The 24,171-nt window shown below is 40.8% G+C and overlaps 1 protein-coding gene and 1 pseudogene across 1 annotated transcript; both read left to right on the top strand.

Moving 5' to 3' along the window:
* Positions 1-7,264: 7,264 nt before the first annotated feature.
* Positions 7,265-10,003, top strand: LOC123410779 (transmembrane protein 258). The gene is made up of 4 exons (XM_045103717.1): positions 7,265-7,376; positions 7,465-7,565; positions 9,595-9,673; positions 9,764-10,003. Exons 1-4 carry the CDS (start codon positions 7,374-7,376, stop codon positions 9,809-9,811), a joined length of 231 nt encoding a protein of 76 aa, XP_044959652.1. The 5' UTR covers positions 7,265-7,373; the 3' UTR covers positions 9,812-10,003.
* Positions 10,004-13,764: 3,761 nt separating this feature from the next.
* On the top strand, positions 13,765-22,617 carry LOC123410778 (annotated as a pseudogene).
* Positions 22,618-24,171: the final 1,554 nt, after the last annotated feature.

Below are 24,171 nucleotides of genomic sequence, written 5' to 3'. Positions count from 1 at the left end.
CACGCGGGTCCCCCACTGAATTAATTTGATTAATTACTAATTAATCTTAATTAAAAACTTGTGTCTATGACGCATGGGACCCACTGGTCACTTGACCAGTCAACTGCTGATGTCACCATGACATCATGCTGATGTCATAATTGATTTTAATCAATTTATTTAAATATGTTTTTAATTCCTAAATATTTAATAAAACTTTAAAAATTAATATAAAATAATTCATAAGTCAGATCAAAATATTTTCAACATGTAAGTTGATCAGCAGAACGAGACGAACCCGGATACACGGTCCATTCGTCTATCACGCGTCCCTAGCATAGCAAACATGGAACTTTTCCATCGTTTTCTGTCTCACCGGTAGTAGCCCGAGACCCGAAAAATATCGTCAGATATTCTTCCGACCCGTCTATGACGGATGTTGCTGCGTTAGCTCATGTCTAGCCTGCATCTTGCCATGTCATGCATTGTGTTGCACCGTTGCTATTATTTATTGTTTCTTCCCCCCTCTTCTTACGGTAAACCCCGAGACTGACGCTGCTGCCGGGTACATCTACGACCCTGCCGATCAGCCTTTTCCCGTAGTGCAGCATGGCAAGCAAAACCCCCTTGATTATTCCTATATTGCCTATGTCTTTCTTCCTACTGCTTGCATTAGTATTTTTGCTACTGTTGTAGTTAGCTCCTATATCTGATGCATAGCTTGTTTTTAATAAACTGCTACTTTCAGCATTGTACTTTAAATCTGCTTAGTATAGGTGGAGCAGTCATCCCCTCTGACCCCATAGTCCAGTTGCCCCGCTTGCTTTCAAATCTCGATCCCTGATCGATGAGCCAGACCCGACACAGCACATACACCCCCCTTAGTTGTACGATGCTACAGAGATACTATCGGGTACCGAGGGTGACACCTCGCTAAGTACTCCTGATGATATCTCTGTAGTATAGCTAGCCGGTCGTGGTTATCAAGGGTGATTCCTCTTTCACCATTCCCGACGATGCCTCTGTCGTGCAACCCCTCAAGCATGGGACCCCTGAGGGTGATTCCTCTAAGCCCACCTTGACGGATACATCGTTTGGAATCCAACGAGGGTGATACCTCGGATTCCCCCTGATGTTACAATCACACAGTTACTCGACCATGTTACTGGGATCATTGGTGATTAGATGTTAGTCGGGTGGATTCCCGCGAGATTGTGTTGATGGCCTAATTAAAATGATAATGGATTTGGGTATTTGATCTGGGTTGGTTGGAGACCTTTTCGCACTAACCGGCTACGCGGGAAGAATTATGGGTACTCGGCGTCGCGGTATCAGCCGAAGCTTTTTAGATGTCAGCAACGTAGCGGCCCGCGCCCGAGTGGTCCCGAGATGCATCGCGCTTGTGATTAAGGGATGCTAGGACTGACGTCGGCCATCCACGCATCGTGCAGGAGCGCGAAGGGGAACTGTGCCATGAACCCTTTGTGCTTAGGATTTAGACCGGCGGGCTGGCCTCTCTGTTGAGTCTTAGGTGGGGCTGCGACGTGTCGATATTCCGAGGCCGGGCAAGACCCAGAAAAGTGTGTCCGGCTAGAGTGTTATCGAGCGTGAGGAGACATGTGGTGCACCCCTGCAGGGATGAAAATTAACTATTCGAATAGCCGTGTCCACGGTTACAGGACGACTTGGAGTTGTGCCCTGATCTTATACAACTACAATTGTTACTTAACTGGAATTAGTTGCCTCGGGATTGCTTCCTCGCAGGGAGTCGAGGGAGGATCTCTGGGCGTGACCTCACTTTAATTTGTTGCAACAATATGATTATTAATTGTGTTACCTTGCCCTATTCTCGTCTATTGTTACAAGACCCTGAAGATGCTAGTCTTCGATAGGACTAGGCCTTTCTCTCTATTTCTCGCATTGTTGCAGTCAGTCCACATATAAACACCCCCCCTTCTTTGATACTGATGCATACTTAGCATAGTTCTGATGTAAGTCTTACGAGTACTTTGGATGAGTACTCACCGTTGCTTTGCTCCCCCTTTGTCCCCTTGATCCGTTGCTGCGTCCAGATGATGGAGCCCAGGAGTGGAGTTTCTTGTCGATGTCTGCCATCCCGATGGTGTCTTCTTCTTGGAGGCCGCTGAAGATAGGAGTAGTTTAGGAGGTTCCCAGGCAAGAGGCCTCGCCTCGTTCGATCGTGTTTCTTTTGTGCCAGCCTTCTCTAAGGCACCTCATGTTTAATGTCTGTACTCAGATATTTGTTGCTTCCGCTAACTCGTGTGCTTATCGAGCTTTTGTATTCTATCCCTCGAGGCCCCTGGCTTGTAATATGAAGCTTGTATTATTTTATTTGTGTCTAGAGTTGTGTTGTGATATCTTCCCGTGAGTCCTTGGGTTTGATCGTACGCATTTGCGTGTATGATTAGCGTACGATTAAACCAAGGGCGTCACAAGTTGGTATCAGAGCCGACTGCCTGTAGGTAGCCCCCTTTCCAACTCCTTGGCCGAAGTTGAGTCTAGTGTTTGAAAAACTTTACTAACACTGATGTTGTGGCTTACGGGCCCACATCTCAATTGGGTGGTATTAGTATCTTTTACTCCTTTCCTATACTCTGGGCTCTACTCTCTCTTCTCTTTCGGGATAAAGGTTTTGCTAACTCTAACATTAGGTTCTCGTAAATACTTCCTCCCGGAGAGCCCCGTATTTCACACGATGGCTTGGTCCATCAGAAGACTCCAATGATACTCTCCGATGTTTCTCGAGAACTTGCACCCATCGCTCTTGCGATTTCCCTTCCTCCGTCAACCCCTATGGATGACAACATACAAATGTCATCCATACTTTCTTTTCCAATTGCTATTGTTTTACGAGAGGCAACGGATTATCTTACCGAGGATTCATCCGTCATCAGTTGTCATGGGTTTTGAAAGTTCTCCGAATTACTATCCGATTTTTCAGAACCCCAGTAGCCTATTACTCTTGACCTTTCTCACCTACTTGTGTTATGGTTAATTCCATATGTCTAACAGCCTTCATTAAAATCCTTTGTGATTTTCCTGTGATCTTATTGATTCTGCCTTTGTGTGAATGCACACAATCATCTACAGATACTCATGAATTATCTTCCGGCTCAGACGTCCTTCTAGACAGAGCTGGTTCTCGACGAATCAACTTTGGTTGTATGTCCATCCAAGTCCATCCAACTTACTGGTACTTGACCAGAGCATCTATTTATGATACACCAATCTGGAAATCTTAATTCCTTTGGTAACTAAGTATCAATATTTTTCAGATGTTCTATAACCCGATGCATTGCATCCTATCTCCCTCTGATTGAGTACCGATACTCACATCAGATCATTTGTGGATTGCCAGACTCATCCTGAGTTATTATCCGACGGCATCCCTTTACGTCCAAAAAATTCTTGTGATAGTGTTCCATTGATACATCATGTCATTGGTAAATTGTGTCTTCTCCCTCTGATAAATTGTATCATATACTTTTGTCGGCCATGCTCTGTTGTCAAGCATGTGTTAATTACTCTTGAAGTTTGTGGTATATGTTCCTAAGATGCCTCGATGGGTTGAACCTAGGCCTTCCTAAATCAATATGACTTGAAAAGTTTTCATGAGTCTTGCTCTTCTGGTGTTTTTCCAGATAATCTTTTTAAGCTACAACCTCATCAAATGCGAGGAGTAAATGGCAGGTGATGCATTGATGAAGTGGGAGTCGACCTTGAACTTGTGTTCATGCCCATGGAAACGACATTGATCCTATCGTAGAAACTTCTCGTATCGATAATCATTCATTCCGTGGTTTAAATCTGGTATCGGTGATCTTGTCCTTTGCAATCGTGGTTTCGACCATGTTGTCCTACCTTGATTTCATTCTCAGATGAGTTAAAGTACTTGTCTTCTTCAGATCAATACACCGGTCCAAGCCTTAATGTTGATCTACCTCCGAGTATTATTCCTTGTAGCTCGGGGATATCACGGAGCTATGTAACTTCTTGTGAGCTCCTCATCAACTATGATATTTTCATCAGTTCCAGTTTCCTCGTGTTTGAGTTGTTGGACATGCGAGAACATCGATAACTGAATCGAGTACACATTGCGATTCAACAACTTTTAGTAATCTTCCTTGTTTACGAGTTTGTACTCGATCATGTCATTCCAAGCTGTTAAGCTATATCATCATCGTCATGTTGGAGCTCGACCATGCTATCTATACCCTTCATCCCTGGAACACAATTCCGACTGTGTGTTAAGCTTGCATCGAGCTTTCCACATCATGTTGGTTGTCTTGAAGGGCAATCTCAATTCTAAGCTAGCAGTCTTATCTGTGATTCCGACAACTTCTTGCTTCATCATTCCCTTGCCTGATGTCGTCGTTGAACGATTACATCTCCGTGAAGCTTCTCGACAGATGTGTCGTGATAATCATCAGCACTCTGAGCTCTTGCAGGGTATCAATCGAATGCATGTTGAGAAATACTATCCTTGCCTCTCGATGATGGTGTTATCATCGGCAAACCATATTACTTTCCCTCCAACACAAACTTGTTCATGTTTTGTGTTGTCCCTTGGGTTCCTTGTTATCCAACTTATGTTTGTGGTATAAAGTGGCCTTTGGCTTGGCAAATATGCAAAGTGTGTGTGTAAATATAGCAAACTTTGTAAAAAAATTGGTGGGGGACCACTTATAAAAAGGTTGTTGAAGAAGGTTTTTTGGCCAAGATTTGTAAAATAACAAGTGAGTGCAAATATACAAAGGTTGTTGGAGATGCTCTAAACATGGGATCCGGAACCCAATGATGAAGAACACAATGATATTGTCCATGAGAATACTTCCTGGGCTCATAAGAGAGATGAATTTGCAAATCAGATGTGGGTGAATAGAGGGCTAGCAACCATTTGACGGAATAGGTGGACAATGATATTTTATTTGAAGGGATTAAGTGGGGCACTTTGCCATGATGACAAGAAGATGGTATTGCTAGAAGAAGAACACTATTTGCGCCACAGTCAAGTATGAATGTACATGAAGCAACCATTTTTTGCATGCTCAGATGAGTTATCTTATTGCTAAAATGGAGTTTAAATTAGTTTGTTTTGCTGAAAATGATGATGTTTTATAGTTGAAATGATGTTGTAGTAAATTACATTTGTTGAACTGATGTTGGAATGAGTTACTGCTGGTGATATGATGATGCTTCAAATAGTGTTGCAGGATCCAGTGGATGCTAAATTGCTCAATTCCCCACTTAAGAACTGCAACTATATGGAACATTGCTTTGCTAATAAGAAAGCCACTAGGAATTATGCAATGGCCACCAGTTGCCACTTGGAACGCCTATTGTTGTGGAAGACACAGATAAACCCAATGCCATGGAGGGGCTAGGAACAACCGATGAGGTATTGCAACATCTTCGTGGGTCTAACTTTGTACTTCCTACAACTAGTACCACTTATGACCCTTCACCTACCTAAAATAAAAAGAGAAAAGGGCATCTGGTTTGACTGAGGAGGACTCAATCGAGTGTAGCAACATGATTGATGCTATGCGTGACATTGCAAGTGCTATTAACAACACTTGCCATGCTGAAACACACCCTCACTTGTAGAAGGCTGTCATGGACATTATTGTGTTTGATCAACATGAGCACTTGGTTGTCTTAGATTATCTCACGAAACATAAGGCAAAAGACCTTAACTTTGTGAAGATAGATATTGAAGTCCGTCAAACATCATTCAAACGTATCTTGAAAGCCAATCCTGAATTTTTTATTTGGTGCTTGTTGAGACTATCCCTTTTGTAATGCCTATTATAAAGTGTATTTCGAATGCAACTATGTAATATGAATGTAGTGATGCACTACTACAAATTATGGTTATTATTTCTTATGTAATACGAATCTAGTGATGCACAACCAACTACAAATTATGTTATTATGTGTTATGTTATTTATTTTCTTCACATTATCATTGTTAAAATTATATTGGCATGGTAACATTTTATTGCTTGAATTGTTTAGTGAAGTATCCAAATGTTGTTTCAGTATTCTCTTGGCACCAAATTTTTTGTTCATGCAGCCTACCTCAGATAGAGGCTATCAAACATAGTCTCACGATCGTTCGTAAAAAAAACATACTCACGACAACACGGTCTCCTTTGATGCAGCCTATCAAAAATAGTCTCAACTCAGCATGTATTAGTACATACATTGCTACCAAACAACTACAGTTATATGTATTAAGTATGTTAGTATTTAGTCCCCTAATGAAATATCTAAAAAGATTTATATTTAGGAACAAAAGGAATAAGTTAGAACATCTACCAAACACACCCATTGGCGCTCAATAAGGATTCAGACTAAGCAGTCGCAAGCGGGTTTTCAAATTCGATCCACAAATTCTTCGACTCCGGGCCCAGTGTATCTCATAGGCAAATCCTATTTGGCGCTGCAGGCACCGGTTAAAGTGTATTTTTCTTAAACGGCGCGTGCAACGTTCGGTCATGGGCCGGCCGAGCGAAGGGGGGGTTCCGGTTTTGTGAAGGTTCTAGAAGCTTCCTAGATGATTTTTTTCATTATGGTTTCTTCAAGACAGGTTTTTCTTTGGTTTATCTTATTTTCCTTTTTATTTATTTTCTTTACTATTTTTATCAATTTTTCATTTATATATATATTTTTTATTTTTTCTAAAAAATGCTGCCATTTTTTTATTTTTTTTTCAAATGAACAAATATTTTTCCAAATCAATGAACCCTTTTCAAATTTTTCTAAATTTTTAATTAAAATTCTATGAAGTTTTTTGAATATTTATGAACTTTTTTGAGATTTGATGAACTTTTTTTTAAATGGGTGAACTTTTTTAAAAAATTATAAACTTTTTTGACATTTAATGAACTTTTTTTTGAAATGGATGAACTTTCTTTAATTTTTTATAAAAAAATTTATGAACTTTTTTTCCAGTTCAACAAACTTTTTAAAAACTTTTTTCGAATTCATGAACTTATTTTCAAATTTTGTGAACTTTTAAAAAAATTGTGATATTTTTAGATCATAATGATTTTTCTTCAAATTCGTGAAACTTTTGTTTCAAAATTTGTGAACTTTTTATGTTCAATCTGTTTTTGCTATTTTTTTATAAAAAATTCCGCCTTAAAACTGGGCCGGCCCATTATGAAAGGCGTGTGGGCGCTGGTTCTCCTAGCCGGCGCTTATCTCGTAACCCATTTTCTGCAACCGGAACTGACGGCCCAAGAAAATCCTTGCGCCTCAACAAATCCAGCCTTCTCTTACTCTCTGTCCTCTGCCCACCAGACCACAAGAGTTCGTCGCGGCGGAGAGGAGACGACGACGAGCAGCCTCAGCTCAGATCCGACGAGATGGTAAGCCCATAAACCCTAGCCCCTCTGGTGATCTAGGCTCTCCAGGGTTTCGCGAGGTACCTAAGCGCCGTCGGTGATGTCCTCGCAGGCGGCCAAGGCGATCTCCAGCCCCGTGCCGGTGGAATGGTACCCGACGCTGGCCATCGTCATGGTTTCCGTCGGCCTCATGCTCACCGCATCATTCTTCATGTAAGTCATCCGCCCGATTCCGATCTCCCCAGCTCCTCGCGCGATTCGTGCAGATCGATGGCTTGATCCGATCTGGTGCGCCTGGCGGCTGCGTGTGTTTGGGAGTTGGGACCGAGCGGAATTGGTCCATCCGCGGGTTGGGATAAGGGATCTGATGTTGTACTTTCTTGTGCTGTCAAATAATTAGCTCCTGTAGTAGGTGGTGGCATCCTCTAGGGGAGAAACCCAGCCACGATGAGTCTAGGTTGTTTTGTCTTTGGCATCTTTTCACTGCCCAAATAGCGTTTCGATCCTGCGTGACAGAGATAACAAATGCGCTTGCCTTGGTGGCTTCAGTTTCGATAGGTGAGCTTACTTAGTTAGGTTTGAGGTTTGGTGTGGACTGAGTTCAGTAACTCTTGCACCAATTTTTCTGCTTGTCAGATAAAGGAATTGCTTGCATTGAACACTTGATTTGGATTTCCTGGATCCAGTAGATTATTATTGGGCTGCTAGAACAGAACAGGAGGGCAGACCCATGAGCCACTTTTGGAACCGAAATCACTATGCATACGACATCTTCACGTCCAATTTTCGTGCAAAGCTGTGATAGACGGTTACAATCCATGGATGGCCGTTAACACGTGTCATACAGTAATCGGATAGAAGGTATCATACGTATAGGCATAGCAGTGCTCTTGAATTCTTTTCCTGTGGAATGGAATGATTCTTGTTCTTGTTGCTGCCCATTGATGCATTTTCTTTTATTACTTACCACAAAAAATAAAAGGTAATAATAGTACACTTGTGAATCAAAGCAATTAAATTCAATGAGCTTGTAGTGCATACTCAAACAGGTGAAAAGTAGCAAAGCTTCTGATTGCATTTTCTATTTAATAATATAAATAAAACGCATCGAAGAACACTGTTTACCATTGTGTTTAACTCAGGAACAAAGAGAAACTCAGTTAGACCTGTTATTTACTATGTATAAATTGTGCAGCTTAGACTAATATATCCACGCCGGTTAGTCTTTGTCCCAGCCAAGTTTATGATATGGTTATTTCCATAAACTGTGATCAACATCGTTGTCTTTAAGGCTCTTAACCAATGAGTATGTATTACACATTATTGCTATGCTTACCAAAACATAAGAAACAAGGTCACTTACAGTTTAGGCCTCTTTGGTGGTCCTTTGTTCATGAGATTGTCACAGGATTTTCATAGGATTGTGATCCTATGGCATCTTTCCTGTAGGTGTTGTTTAATTTGTAAGAATGCAATCCTTACGAATCATTCCTATGGAACTTTTCCAAGTTTATTTCATAGGAAATTTGCATAAGTCTTGAGCCCATGGAAAAATTACTATGCTTCCATCAAACACACACTTGTGCCAATTCCTTTGTTTTACAATTCCATAGGATTCAAGTTGGCAGGTCATAACAATCCTCCATTTTTCTATCCTATGTATCGAAGCAGCCCTTGGAATTCGGGAATAAAAATACAGAAATAGGAAAAACATAGAATTGGATGTCATGAGCTGCTAAATCTTACTGGTATTGGAAACAAATGGGAAAAAATCCAACCTCTTATTAGGAATCATATGGACTTTTGATGGCCTCATTCTGTTTATCTAAAGCAACCTCAGAGATAATACCTTATCGGGAAGTATTCCTAGAATTGAAATCCGAAAAATCTGAAAATACACCTAGTCCTGGGTTTTTGAGTTATCACATGATGATACTTCTTAATCAGAACATATCTAAAGTGTAACTGAACCAGTCGTATAGTATTTTGTATCATCTGCAAATTGACCACAAGTTCATAATGGGAACAAGCTTCAGCACTGTGATTCAATATCTATTTTGTCTGTGGTGCTTGTAGGCATAGACATAGCTAATTAGGAAGGATACACATGAAATCTGGAGGCAATGTGAAACTGATTACTGAACAGAGATGTTGGTGCAAGATTCAATTATTGAAGTTGACTAAGTATTCAGCACTTGTAATTTGCATACAAAAATTTAACCAGCAATCTTGTCCATTTCAGTTATGAAGCCACGACTTCCAGGCGGAACCGTAGTTTAGCAAAGGAGATGGTCACAGCGTCCATTGCTTCTGTGTTCCTGGTATGCCCCTGAAAAGACTGTTGGTTTGTTTCACAATTCTGTATAGGGTGATTGATGCACATCTAAGTTGGCTTTTTAATTGTTTCACAGGGCTTTGGATCTCTGTTTGTGCTCCTTGCAAGCGGTGTTTATGTCTGACGATCGGCTGTGCAAGCATTTAGTTTGTGTAGCTAGGATCTGCCAAGTTCTAAAAGAATTAAGATTGTGTTGTTCCTGGAGAATATGCAGTAGTACTATGGACATGTTTTACTCAAAAGGATGAGAAGTCAAAGTTAGACCAGTGTGGTGAAAACTCTATAATTATCAACATACCATCTGATCCCACCTTCACTTGCTGCTTGTTTTACAAAAGCCACAACCCATTTTCTACTCGGTACATTTGAATTGTTATATTGTTGAAAGTTGAAACCAGTTCTTTTCTATGGATTACATGAATGATATGGATGGAAATCATCATATTAACTAAACATTAATGTGTTGACTTCTATGTGCACAACACCCTCAACTCCATCGTCGAGCTTCATCAATAAGGTGAATATACGAGGTGTATAAAAATAAGGAGATAAGGAGATTTAATGAAGATATACTTGTGTGTCCTAGAGCTTTTTCACCGACATAGGTTTGGTTTCTGTGATCAGCAAGGTTTATAAAAAAAGTGAGGCGATGTAACTGGTGTCAGGCTTGCTTGTGCAATTTCTGTCTGTAAATAAGGTGAAGCTTTTGTGCTAACCTAAAAGAGAGTGAAGCTTATGTGCTTATGGGAGTTTCATATGGTGCCGTGTGCTTGTGTGTGATTCCCATGTAAAGATGGTAATGGTATCGGTCCGCTGGATATCTAACTATCCATACAGCAATAAAAATTGCAATTATAACAACAGAAGAAGTCATACAACATAATACAAATATTTAGTCTTTGTATCTAGAAAATAGCAACAATATATTTGTCTCAAACACAACATGATAGACGTATTTGTCTCACTCACACAAGTGGTTAACATGGTTGCGAGTTGTGGGCGGCCGCCACTGGGGCGGTTACAATGATGGTGAGGGAGAGGGCAGGAGGGATGACTACTGATTTGAGGGTTAGGGTTAGCTACTTAGCTGGTTCAGAGTGAGATTAAAGTTGGGGTTTTTGAGCTTTGGAACTAGGGTTGGGGACTGTCTACATAGTTTGGCTCACTGCCATGCAAGGCTCCACTTGTCAGATGGGGGCTAAATGTGCACCTATGAGTTCGTGTGTACTTTTTTTTTAAGAAAAACTTCCGGTCTATTCATCTTTAATCATGATAGTATAATAAATATAGTAATAAAAAAATACATCCAGATTCGTAGACCACCTAGCAACGACATAAGCACTAAAGCAAGTCGAAGGCGTGCCGTCGTCATCGCCTTTTCCTCGTGAGAGCCGGACACAACTTATTGTAGTAGCCAGTCAGGAATTCATCGCTCTAAGGCATCATAACGCCGGCGCACCAAAACAATAACTGCCGCCGATGAAGAGACATAAATCGAAAAAGATCAAATGAAGATACAAAAACGTAGACCCGATCCAAGTAGATCCATCAGAGACAACCACCGACCGAATCCTTCAGGATGTGTTGGAGATACACATCCACATGCCCTCGGACGATGCTAAGCGCACCACCGGGGCAGGGGCTAGGCAGGGAAAACAGTATTTCATCTTCGAGGAGCCACCACCTTCTCGTCTTGCTAAACGGGATACAAAGCCTAACAAAACTAAAAAGGACATCTAAAAGCGAAGTCCTTCCGTCGGCAAGGGCCACCGAAGGCGAGACAGGCCGGCGCTAGAGCCCACGAAAGGCAGGAACCCTAAGAGCATCTCCAACAGCCGTGCTATATAAGCGCCGTACTGAAAAAAGACATTCTTGCGCGCAGTCGCTCCGTGTGCTCCAGCAAAGGCGCAAAAAACACGCGCGCATCATAAATGGTTCAGCGCGCGGGACGAAACGGCATCGCGCGCTGCTTATTTGGAGCGCTCGCTCCCGCGAGTTGGACAGAAACGACTCGCACGCGGCTTCCACCCACCACTAGATCTAGGCTCTGGCGCCTCCGCCCGCGCCACCCCATTTGCTCTGGCGACCCGACGACGCTTCCCCGGCCTATCCCCGCGCCGCCGATGCTTCCTCCGTCTCCCTCTACCCGCCGCCGCCCCTCGCGCGCGATGTTCCTCCGACGAACAACGCCCGGTTGCCCACTGACGCTCGGCGCCCACAAGGTGTTCGACAAAATGCTTGCAAGGTATGTATTGCTTCAACTTCATCTTTTTTACATGAATTTGATGCTTGTTTTTTTTGTAGTTTTTAGAATAGTTTAAATTCAATATTGTAGATGAGTTCGTCATATAATTCTTCTGAAGAAGAATTTGATATTCAAGAGAAGGAGGACCTAGCAATGATCCTAGCTATGCACATCAACAAAAAGCCGAAACACGGTGGTTCGGTTATGGGTCGGCAGAAAATTTAGAGGGATAAAATTGATGCCCACAATAGATTGATGATGCACTATTTTGTGAAGAATCCCACATACCCCGAGTCGTATTTCAGGCGTCGGTTTAGGATGCGCATCGAGTTGTTCAGGCACATTGTACAGAAACTAGCGAGCTATGATCGGTTTTTTCAGCAAAGGATGAATGCCGCTGGAGAACTCGGGCATAACACCTTTCAAAAGGTGACAACCACTTTGCATATGTTGGCATACGGTATTCCAGCTGATCTAGTTGCTGACCATTTGATCATTGGTGAGAGTCAGGTCATCATGTGTATCAAGAGCTTCGTAATCAAAATTGTACAAGTGTTTGGCCCAGAGTATTTGAGATCTCCCAATATTTAAGACGTCGCAAGGCTATTGGAGATGAACAAAGCTCGTGGGTTTCCAGGTATGCTTGGCTCAATAGATTGCATGCATTGGAGTTGGAAGAACTGTCCTAAGGCATGGCATGGATAATTCCATGGCCAGGAAAAGGGTTCCACTATAATCCTTGAAGCGGTGGCCGATAAAGAAACTTGGATTTGACATGCTTTTTTTGGAATGGCGGGATCTTTGAATGGCATCAACGTTGTTAATCTGTGACCACTCATAAATAATATTGCAAATGGTGAACTGCCACCGGCGGAGTTTGTAGCAAATGACAATACATACAACTATGACTACTATCTTGCGGATGGTATCTACCCAAAGTGGCAAACATTTGTGAAGCCGTTGAAAAAACCAGAAGGTAATTAAGAAAAATCTAGATTTTCATAATGCTCAGGCGGCGGCTCGAAAAGATGTGGAGAAAGATTTTGGGATTTTGCAAGTCCAATTTGCTATTGTGAGAGGACCGGCTAGATTTTGGGGTCAAAAAAAATGCTTTGGTACATCATGCACGCTTGTGTGATCATGCATAACATGATCATCGAGAATGAGTGTGGCCAAAGTTTAGACTGCTCTCAGTATGAGCTCTTGAGACATCCCGTGCGAGTGTGTCGGAGTGCTGTAAAGGTGACCCGATTTTTTGCCTTCTATCATGACATTCGACGTCACCAAACGCATAATAATCTTAATCGAGGAGTGGTGGACATGAAATGACCGACAAAACGAATGATGATTTGTATGTTTGATGTTGTAGTGTCGAACTATTGTTGTATTGGAAGATAAACTATTTGTCAATAATTGAACTATTTATTTTTAATTGTTTTTTATGTGTTTGATTTTTTTGGTTTTGTTTGGAGTGCATATGTTATACGTGTTGGGTGTGCAGACCGTTTTTTGCAGCGTCCGCTGGAGCGACTAGCGCGCATAATTTTTTTGCGGCAACTGTTGGAACCAGTGTTCTACACGCGCTAAAATTTACTATTTCAGCGCGCGCGGCGGTTACGTGGCCGTTGCTCTAAGCTTTTTGAGAGGAGGCGGCTACGTACGGAGGAGGCCTTACATACCCAAACGGAGTGAGTAATTTATTTTTATTTTCATAGATGCTACATCTCCTTAGTCTTTATTTCGCTGTGAATACTACTAGCAGTAGTTTTTATTTTCGGAGTGAGTATTTTAGAACTGAGTACTAGTAGTGCCTATGGGCCGACCATCAGTCTTGGAAGAGTGCTTGTTTACCCGCTCGGTCAGATGGTTAGCATTGGCGCCCTATTGCGCCTAGTCAACGGCCCACTCGAAATGTTCAGATCTGTTTGCTTGCTTCGCCGCTGGCTAACTACGTTCTGATTAGTTTCGCTTGCTGCTCGTCCAGTCCCCAGTTTCAGCTCCGGGAAGCTGCAGGTCTTCTCTAGGTTGGCTGTAATATTTCCTCCAAGATGTGGTTCATCAACCTGTTTCTTATCAAGATGGTTTTGTGCACCAGTTAATTGATGCTCCCTTATGATCAGTTTATTCTTTAATAGTTTGCCCTCCTAATTCTTGAGATCTGAAAGTTCGTTGTTCTTCTTAGTTTTGTAGGCCATTTCCTATCATGCTAAAGTCGAGCACTATCTTGCAGAATGACGCTTTAAGATATGACTAGGAGTATCGAGTCTGATGCTCATCTCCTTCCTTGAGTATTGTTTGTGTTTACTTTCTGTTTTTAGGAACTCGCATGGATAAGTGGAATGCAGACACTCAGTTTCGTAGATGTAACTTGTTATTTCTCCTTCTTCGGTTACAGGGTGGGAAGTTAAATGCTACTAGTATGTCACTGCCTCATTGGTAACATGTACTCCCTCCGTTCTTAAATATAAGTCTTTTAAGCGATTTCACTATGAGACTACATACGGAACAAAATGAGTGAATCTATACTTTAAAATATGTCTATATACATCCGTATGTAGTCCTTTAGTGAAATCTCTAAAAAGACATATATTATGGAACGGAGGGAGTAGCACATTGGTTTTTATGCCACCTATTGGTATTCCTCCAGGCATTAGCCACTTAAAGTCTTAGTAGAGCAGTTGCAAACTTACCTTTCACAGTGGGTGCAATACACCTGACAGTTAACCTTTTCTGTTTTGTACAGCATCTTGCTTTGGTCGAATTGCTCACTGACAAGTTGCCAGGCCACAACTTATCGAGGGCACCAGAAGTGGTTGCCATCATTTAAGCGTGTTTGTGTAATTAGAAAATTGAAAAATGGATGGCGAATCTAGCAGACGCGACAACCGGGAGAGTATATTACAAGATAAAATTGCAAGTCCACACAAGCTACCATTTCAATATTTAAAAGAGATCACAAACAATTTCTCTGCTGAGCGAATACTTGGTGAAGGTGGCTTTGGCGTGGTATATAAGGTACGACTTAAGCACATCTTTTTTGTCTTTTCAATACATGTATTGATCCAGAAACCATATCCATATTAATAAGATATTTCAAACAGGGAGTGCTACGAAATGGAGAAATGATGGCTGTGAAGAAGCTTATGGCATATATGCCGGGCTTTCAGAAACAATTTGAGAATGAGGTTTATCATCTTATGAGGCTTACCCACCCAAATATAGTGCGATGTGTAGGCTACTGCTATGAAACACAGAATCTATGTTTAGAGTACAACGGAAAATACATTTTTGCTGAGACAGCTGAGAGGTTACTTTGCTTGGAGTATATGCCTAATGGAAGCCTTGATAACCATCTTAGAGGTATGAAGGTCCATATTTCAAATATACTTGAACTTCTTTTAGCCTTCTTGGTCTGTGTGCGCAAGGCAGCTTGTGGGGCAATTTTCGAATGAGCAGTTCTGTGAAATGTATACTGACCAATTAATATATATGTTGCTGATGTTCGAATGAAATAGTATGAGACATCAGAACACTAGAACTTTACGGTACTTTCATATAATATCAGCACATCAATATATATTTTCAGATAACATTTACTGAATCCTCTCCTTTTGGTTAAATGTGTAGATGAATCATGTGGACTTGATTGGCACAAGCGCTACAATATAATTACTGGTGTTTGCTATGGTTTACATTACCTTCATGAGGAGTGGCAAATTAATACGCCTATTATCCACTTGGACCTAAAGCCAGAAAACATATTGCTCGACGACAATTTGTTACCAAAGATCGCGGATTTTGGTCTATCCAGACTATTTGGTGAACAACAAACTCGAGCTTGCACTATAAACCGTGATGGAACATTGTAAGTTGAATGGTCTTCCATTGCTTTTTAGTGATCAGTGAGATGCCTTTCCTTTATAGTTCTCTTAATGCTTCAAAGTTTGACCACCCATGCTGCAATGCAGTGGTTACATGGCACCAGAATACCTACAAAGAGGTATAATCACAACTAAATCGGACATATTCAGTTTGGGTGTGATAATTATAGAGATAATAACGGGGCACAAGAACTACCCTTTCGGTACTGGAACGTCTTACCATGACTTCGTTGAACTTGTAAGTAACTGTATTTCAAAATTCAAGATGGAGGTCGTTTGTGATAGGGACTATGCTATGGTTTATCTTTACACAGTTGAATTTTATCTCTACTCTAATTCACAGGTACTTAAAAATTGGAGAAACAGGTTGAAAGCACCATCATGCTACGCATTACTGGAAACAGATTACCAACAAATAAGAGGTTGCCTGGAAATGGGTCTAAGCTGCTTGGACACTGACCCAATGAAAAGGCCGGCAACAGGGGAAATTATCGGAAGACTTATTGAATGGGGAAGCACCAATTTCCATGTCGGCAGTGATGAAAGATCACCAACACTTCAGGTATACTCCCTCCGTTCACAAATATAAGATGTCCGAAATGAGTGAACACACACACACACACACTAAAATGCATCTATATACATCCGAATCAGAAAAAAGTTAGAACATCTTATAATAGTGAATAGAGGGAGTACCATTCAATGATAATACATTGTAGAATATATTGTATTTTCCAGCTCTTTCTTTTCTTTTACGGAAACTAGCTAGTGTACACATGAAGATCTACCACTGGAGGAAATCTGTCCAGATGTCATTCCCTGCTAATGCTGGAGCTCTTATATGCAGATTACATCTGACCCAAGTGACTTTCTTGGGATCAATCCCCGCGAGCTCCAGTTTCGCTTGGAGTTAAACAAACGGAGCTGTTGCCCTGTACAGCTAACTAACAATACAGAGGAGCATCTTGCATTTTGTTTTGGGGTTACGAGAGCAAGAAACAACTACAGCATTGAACCGACTAGTGCCTTTCTCTGTCCACGGTCTACATTTACGGTCTTTGTTACTATGGAAGAATTGCATGAGTTACCATCACATTTGCAGTGCTACGATGAATTCCTTGTACAGACCATTGTAGTGAGGGGTAATAAACTCACATCCAAGCACATTACGGACAACATTTTTAACATGTCAAGTAATGTGGTCCACAAGGCAAAGTTGATGGTTGCTTATGTGCCACCCTCCCAATCACCATCCCTATTACATGTTGGGTCTGAGAAGATAAAGGCATCAAATCTGCGCCCGTTAGAAATAGAAAGCTTTTCGGTAAGGTCCTTCCAACAGAAATTCCAATCTATTCTAACCAGGGTGCTCAATAGAAGCATAGGTTAACTGCTACCTCAAGTAGCTTTGTGTTCCTCTTTACCTACTTGTGGAAAGCTAGCTTGGCCCATTTACTTTGACCCTCACGGTGTTTCTAATTCCGCTTTCATCATCTTTAAATTTTGTGCCCCAGGACCAAGAAAACGTGGACATATTGATTCGCTGCATATGTCAAGATCTTGGATTCTCGAATGGCAGGCCTATTGCAGCCTGTATTGTCTACAGGTGCATTTTACACTGGAAATCATTTGAAGCTGGAAAGACTAATGTTTTCGATCGTATTATTGCGAGCATGTTTAGTACAGTAAAGGTGAATATAACCTACTCCCTCCGTTCCTAAATATAAGACCTTTTAGAGATTACATTATGAACTACATACGGATGTACATAGACATATTTTAGAGTATAGATTCACTCATTTTACTTTGTATGTAGCCTCCTAGTGGAATCTCTAAAAGGTCTTATATTTTGGAACGGAGGGAGTATTTTTTTTTTGGAAAAGGAGGATGACCCCCGGCCTCTGCATCTGGGAGATGCATGCAGCCATTTTATTGATTATTCTCGAGGACCTTACAAAGCAGTACAGCAATATGCCTGAATCCACCATCTTGGCAACATCTGCCGCTACTCCTATCCATATGATGAAGGGGTGCAAGCTGGACCAAATACCCAGACCTCTCACCTAAGCCTAAGATCTAAAGCCGGAGACCCTGACCGAGCCACATACCGGCTCCGGGGTACAAACCGGTCCGACGCACTCACATGTGTCGTCGCCATCTTTCACTCGTCCATCTTCAGATCAGATTGAGGTACCAGCCTTGGCAGGTGCCTCCGCCATCGACGTCATCATGACGCCAAACGACGACCTCCACCTACGCGAGTCCATCTCCAAGCAGGACGGAGATCCATGCTAGGATAGGGGCGCACCACCGCCGTCGCCCACCACCCACAAGCGCCACCCAGCCCCAAGGTTCCAAAGCGGCGCCTTCAAGAAGGGAACGGCGCCGTGAGCGCCGCCGCCGCCCAACAAAGTTAAGGCTTTCGCCCGGAAGACCTAGGGGAAGGGGAAGTGAGGGGATCAGTCCATACCGACGCCTCCAAGGAGGGGAACGACGCCCTCAGGCGTCGCCGTCGACGCGGCCGGCCATGGCCGACCAGGGATTTCGCCCGAACTAGATCCCCACCACTAGCAGCACCTCCTGTACAAAACCGGCAATCCAAGGAAGCGCGGCCCGACCAGGCTGGCCCGCACGCCGAACAGGGAAGGAGGGGAGGCGCTAGATCGCGCGCACCGGCCACTGCAAAAGTCGTCGCCGGACGCCAGCGACCACCGGATCCCGCCGCCCGCGCGGCCGAGACGCCGGATCCACCTCCCGCACGGCTGCTAGCCTGCCGTGCCTCGCCAATGGAGCCGCCGCTCCAGATCCGGGACTCCGCATGCAGAGGCAGGGCAGCCTAGGCCCCACCGCCACCATCCTTGGCGCCCCAGGCTTGCCCGGCGGCTGCCTCAGGCGGCGGCGAGGAAGGGAGGGGGAGGGGAGGGGGAGGCGGCTAGGGTTGGGAGGGAGGGAGGAAGGGAGACATGCGTGAGAGTCAAGAAGGAAGGGGGAGCGCGATCTTGGAACGGAGGGAGTATGATTTAATACCACAGTTTTTATTATGTAGTTTTTCTATCCATGACTTCCAGTGTGATTCATGCCCAACCAATTAATCCTTGCACTTTTATACATGTGTATGAGATGGTTCCTGATTTTGTCTTCCTACACATATAGTTCAAGTAATTGTAATCATAATTTGTTTACATATAAATAGTATAAATTCAATAACAATTACGATACCTCGACGACAGAACTTTTAAATGAGAATAAATTAGATGTAATCATGAGGAAGAGTGCACTATACGTGGCTACAAGTCAGTTTTGTACAATCAACATTATGTAATTAAGTCCCTTTACTCAATTGAATACAAACTAGCAAAAGGGTCCATGCGTTGTAACGGGAGAAAGAAATACCACAGGCTCTTAATTTATAAAAAATGGTCTATAATCTGAGAATTTGTAATTACGACACAAATAAAGATGGTCTTATCCTACAAAAATGCACTTTAAAATTTCGCATGTCTTCTATTTTAACACGACTTGCATGTAGATTTAATACGTACAAAGAATCAGTCAAGTGACCTTCAGTTTCATCTCTAATCCTGATTTTGTTGACGTGTTCATCCCCAACCCGGATGAGTACCGGTATGAAAGAAAGACGAATAATGACTTATTTATTAAGATTGCACCCTAGATAGTATTTTTATTAAACGTTTAACAGATAAAATAATATCATATTTACATTCTACATATTTTTCTAATCAAATTCCATATCTAATATGTTAAATTTGGAGTTACGGTTTAAAAGATATGAATATTTTAAAAAATATTTAATATATACTACGAGTTTAATGTCATAAACAGTAAGGTTCTTTTTGTAAAATCATCTCGGTGGATTTTCCGACGGAAGCGATAGCTTCTTTATTATTAGGTAAAGATTCTACGCTTACACTCACAGCAGCAGCAGCATATCGTCATGTTTATATATGGAATTTTGGTGGTGCACATTGTCTATCATGTTCCACATGTATGATTATTTTTAAACGCAAAACTGTGACCTTAACTATTTCAATCGCTTTTCTTTTTATGGCCTGTTGCAAATTTACATTTTGTTTTGATCGATTTATTTATGAATAATTATACAAGTCCTCCATAATAAGAATTGAGAAAAGAGTATTAATGTGACGTAGATTTTCTCCTTCCTTTCCACGGGCCAAGAGCTCTATTTTCTCCTTCTTGCTTTACATTAATAACATAGTATTAATGTGACGTAGATTGTAGATTTTTGTAATGTGCAATAACAATCATTGCTCCAGTATTAAAGTGGAAACCAAGTAATTTTTGTAATGCAGCAATAACGTAGATTTTTTTCGGTGGTATTTTTATGTAGTCAAGTTCAACTTCTTGCTTTCCACGGGCCAAGAGCAATGATATGTTAGCATATTGGCTCTCCAATTCATCGACATTACTCCTACTTATGCAACGAACAATGAGAACGGTCACAGGAGGTAGATTCACTCCTCGGAGAGGAAAATCATTTGCCACAATAGTTGATATGATAATCACGGTAAATCAATTTTCGTCTCTCCGGTTTTTACTTTTGGTACGCTATGTTTATTTTTCGGAAAATTCTTAATTCATTGCTTCTGAATACATTAGAGAAATCGATCTTTGGGTGGAAAGGGTGATCTTCAGCAAGTTGAAGCCAAAAGTCCTGCTCTGCTTTTTAAGGGACACCTTACAGGTTTCGTTAAGAAGGTTTATGGAATGATAAGAGATAATTTGGTGAAAGAGATATCTCCATTTCTTGGGTGTTGCATCGAGGCATGGATAATGACTAGAATGCATTTTTTTATAGAAAATAAATAAATATAAACATCAGGCTTTTGTTTAGCTGACACAGTGACACTTCTTATGCAGGCACCGATAATCCTAATTTGTGAAGCACTGTTTGACCATTGGCAAAGCATTGTGAATATATTAACAGACTATTTACGTGTTCTGAAATCCAATTATGTATGTAACCTAAGTATGAGTAATCACGTACAGTACCATTTTGAAGTAAGTGCATGCATTAACATGCCTTTTATTAATATCTACAGGTCCCATCATTCTTAATCAGCAAGATGTTCACTCAAGTCTTCTCATTTATTGATGTTCAGTTGTTCAATAGGTAAAAAAGTTGTCATTTTTGAGCGTATTTACATCATTATACGCTTTCAGTCAAGATTCTTAACACCATGGACTAAGAAACTGAAGAGATTGTTACGATGCTCCTTATCTTGTAGCCTGCTTCTATCTGAGTGCTGTTCTACCAACGATGGAGAATATATCAAAGCTGGATTAGCTAAGTTAGAACAGTGGTGCACTTATGAGACTGAAGAGGTCAGGGTGAACCTTTTTTCCAAGCTTCTTTAATTTGCATGCTAATGACATGTATTACACAGTATGCAGGCTCTTCCTGGCAAGAATTGAAGCACATTAGAAGGGCTGCTATATTCCTGGTAAGGTGTTCTATATTGACTGAGTGTTTGGTTTGCATATTGCTGTGTAGATAATCCAAAAAGTTGTACTGTTAGACAATGCGTGAAAAGCAGAAGGAGACATTGGAAGAAATATCCTGCCATTTATGCCCTGTAAGTGGTGTTTGAACTCTGTTAAGTTCAGTCACTAATTATCACGCCTGTTGGATACATGTACCTCAACGTTGTATGCTTTCAGGTGCTTAGCATACCACAGCTTTACCGAATCAGTACACTTTAACGGGATGACAGATATGGCGCCCATGATGTTTCGCCCCTTATTGACGTAAGCTCGTTCTAATGCCCACTTTCAGTGAGATTATGTAGCGTCAAATGCATTAACTTTGGAGTAGCAAAAGCTTCTGGTCACTGTGTCCATATATATTTTTCACCAAATTTTGGTTCTTGATGAAGAAGAACAAATTATTGTAGATCCTCTCGAGTATGGAAAGTCTAATGACAGAGGCTGTGAATGAGCCAGTGCAATATTCCTTGTTGTTGGATGATGACACAGCAAGGTTATTTCCCTATCAGAGTTCAGTATGGTCAAATTTCATAATGCCTGTGTGCATGTCCTAAGATGCAGAGGCCGGGAGATTAACACTGTTCATGGCACCTGTAACTACAGCATTCCATTCTCTGTGGACGACATCCTGAAGTTGATGACAGAATTCGAGTTGACAAATGTGGAGATGCCAGCTCTGATCCAGGAGAATCCTTGCTTCAACTTCCTACACCAAGGAAAGGACTGACTGGGCCGGTCCTTATATAGAAGTTAGAAATCTTTACACAACATGTGCGTAAATCATGTATGCACTCGTACCTTTTGCTTTCTTCCAACTAGAAAAATCCAGTCTCTTCAGGTTAATCGGTAGATATATTTGATATTTACAAACAGGGGAGGATTGATTGGTAGTTTCATTTGTTTTTCTCCACTTTATTTGGATACCAAACTTTTGTTGCAGATCCATGCCTAGCTGTTCAATTGACAAAAGCCCATGGCCCTTGAGCGTCACGAATGGTTTTTCACAGGACCACGGGGCTGCGAGTAGTCGTGCATTTGAGTTTTCACCTTAGGCTGTTGAAATACTAAGTTGCAGTGACGGTCGAGGTGTTGGCGTGTTAGTTGTTTCATCTTCCTAGTGTAAAAACAGGTTCCTTCCGAGAAGAGATTCACGCCGGTGTGTGCATAAACCCCAGAACCACAATCTGTATGTTTTTCTCTCCATTAATCGGGCTCCAGAAACTATTGATTGTATATCAAAAAACGCCTTATATTTTGATATAGAGATAGTACCCTTTTTTTTGCAAGAGTATTTTTGTGCCATCTTTGTTTTCAACTAGCAAAATGGCCCGTGCGTTGCCACGAAAAAAAAAACATAATCTCCAATGATGGTGACCAGATTATGTTCATATATCATCGCTTGATTTAGAAATTTTGTGCACAAATGCAAGAAAATGTTTCTTCTTTTAAATTTATTCACAAGTTGAAGCAATCTTTACATTTTCAAAAAATATATATCATGGTTGTCAAAAATCTTGGTAACTGAAAGATTTATTCTGAATTTCAAGATTTTTTTTAGAAAACATACAATAATAATCCGGTCCATCCAACAGTTAATTCTTCGAAATTCACACAGGTTTATTGTCACAAAGCTTAGAAGCATTAATGTTTAACTACATATAGTAGATCTTTCGTGAACAATTTTACAAATATGGAAACAATTTTAAAATCGAGAACATTTTTTACAATTTACAAACATTTACTAAAAATCATGAATATTTTTTATATTTCGAACGGTTTAAATATTTTCTTTTGAATTGGCGACCAATTGAAGAAAATACAAACATAATTTTTGATGTTGGAGGATTTTATTTTAAATTCACAAACATTTTTTGAAACGCATGAAGTTTTTCTGAATAAACAAACATTTTTATAAATCAGTAATATATTTATTAAATTCATGGACATTGTTTTCGAATTTGCAAAAAAAAAAAAAAATCCGGCGCTTTTTTGAATCCTATTTTTAATTCAAAATAAAAATTCGTCGGCATTTTAATTCAAAATTATATAAATTATAAATAAACAAAAATGGAACAGAAAATTTTAAATAAAAAAAGAAACTATCAAAACAGGCATTAGCTATTTTTAAAATTTTAGGACATTTTTTAAATGCATTAACATATTTTGAATTAGAAAGCATTTCGTTAAATGCCTTTAATAATTTTTAATACATGGAATTGTATTTGAGATCATAGATTATTCTTATTGTACAAACATTTTTCTAAAATTGCAAATATTTTATTGTATATGCGAGCATTTTTTAAATACTCCGAGCAGTTTTTGAAGTCACAAACATTTTAATTTTTTAAATATGTTGCTTTATAATTTTCAGTTTATTAAAATTTTAAAGATTATTTGAAGTTCTAAATTATTTAAAATAAAAAAATAAAACGGAACTGAAAATAAATAAACGGAACTAAAAGCAGGCGCCTGTGCATGGGCCGGCCCATACGGTGTGCTGGATATTCTCCAAGCGTGCTGAGCGTAATATAAGAGATTTTTACATGGGCCGACCCAGTCCAAGATTTTTTGCTTTGTGAAACGTTTTCTATTACTTATCGGTGGTATGATAGGTAATTTATGCAAACTTTAGGGGTAATTTCCAAGACGGACGATCAGAAATCGTATTTGCTTTATTATTGGAGAGAGATGGTAAAGAGCAACGCACCGAGTACGGATGGTATTTGAGTCGACCCGTTTGAACAACATAACCTGGAGAAACAAGGGTTGGATCGGAGGCAAAATCTTAAGTCCATGCGAGCATCAAATATCTATATGAGTAGGGAAGTATTG

Source organism: Hordeum vulgare, chromosome 7H (assembly GCF_904849725.1).
Source record: "Hordeum vulgare subsp. vulgare chromosome 7H, MorexV3_pseudomolecules_assembly, whole genome shotgun sequence".
NCBI lineage: Eukaryota > Viridiplantae > Streptophyta > Magnoliopsida > Poales > Poaceae > Hordeum > Hordeum vulgare.
The sequence above is the reverse complement of the archived record's forward strand: the minus strand, read 5'-3'. Positions and strand labels throughout refer to the sequence as shown.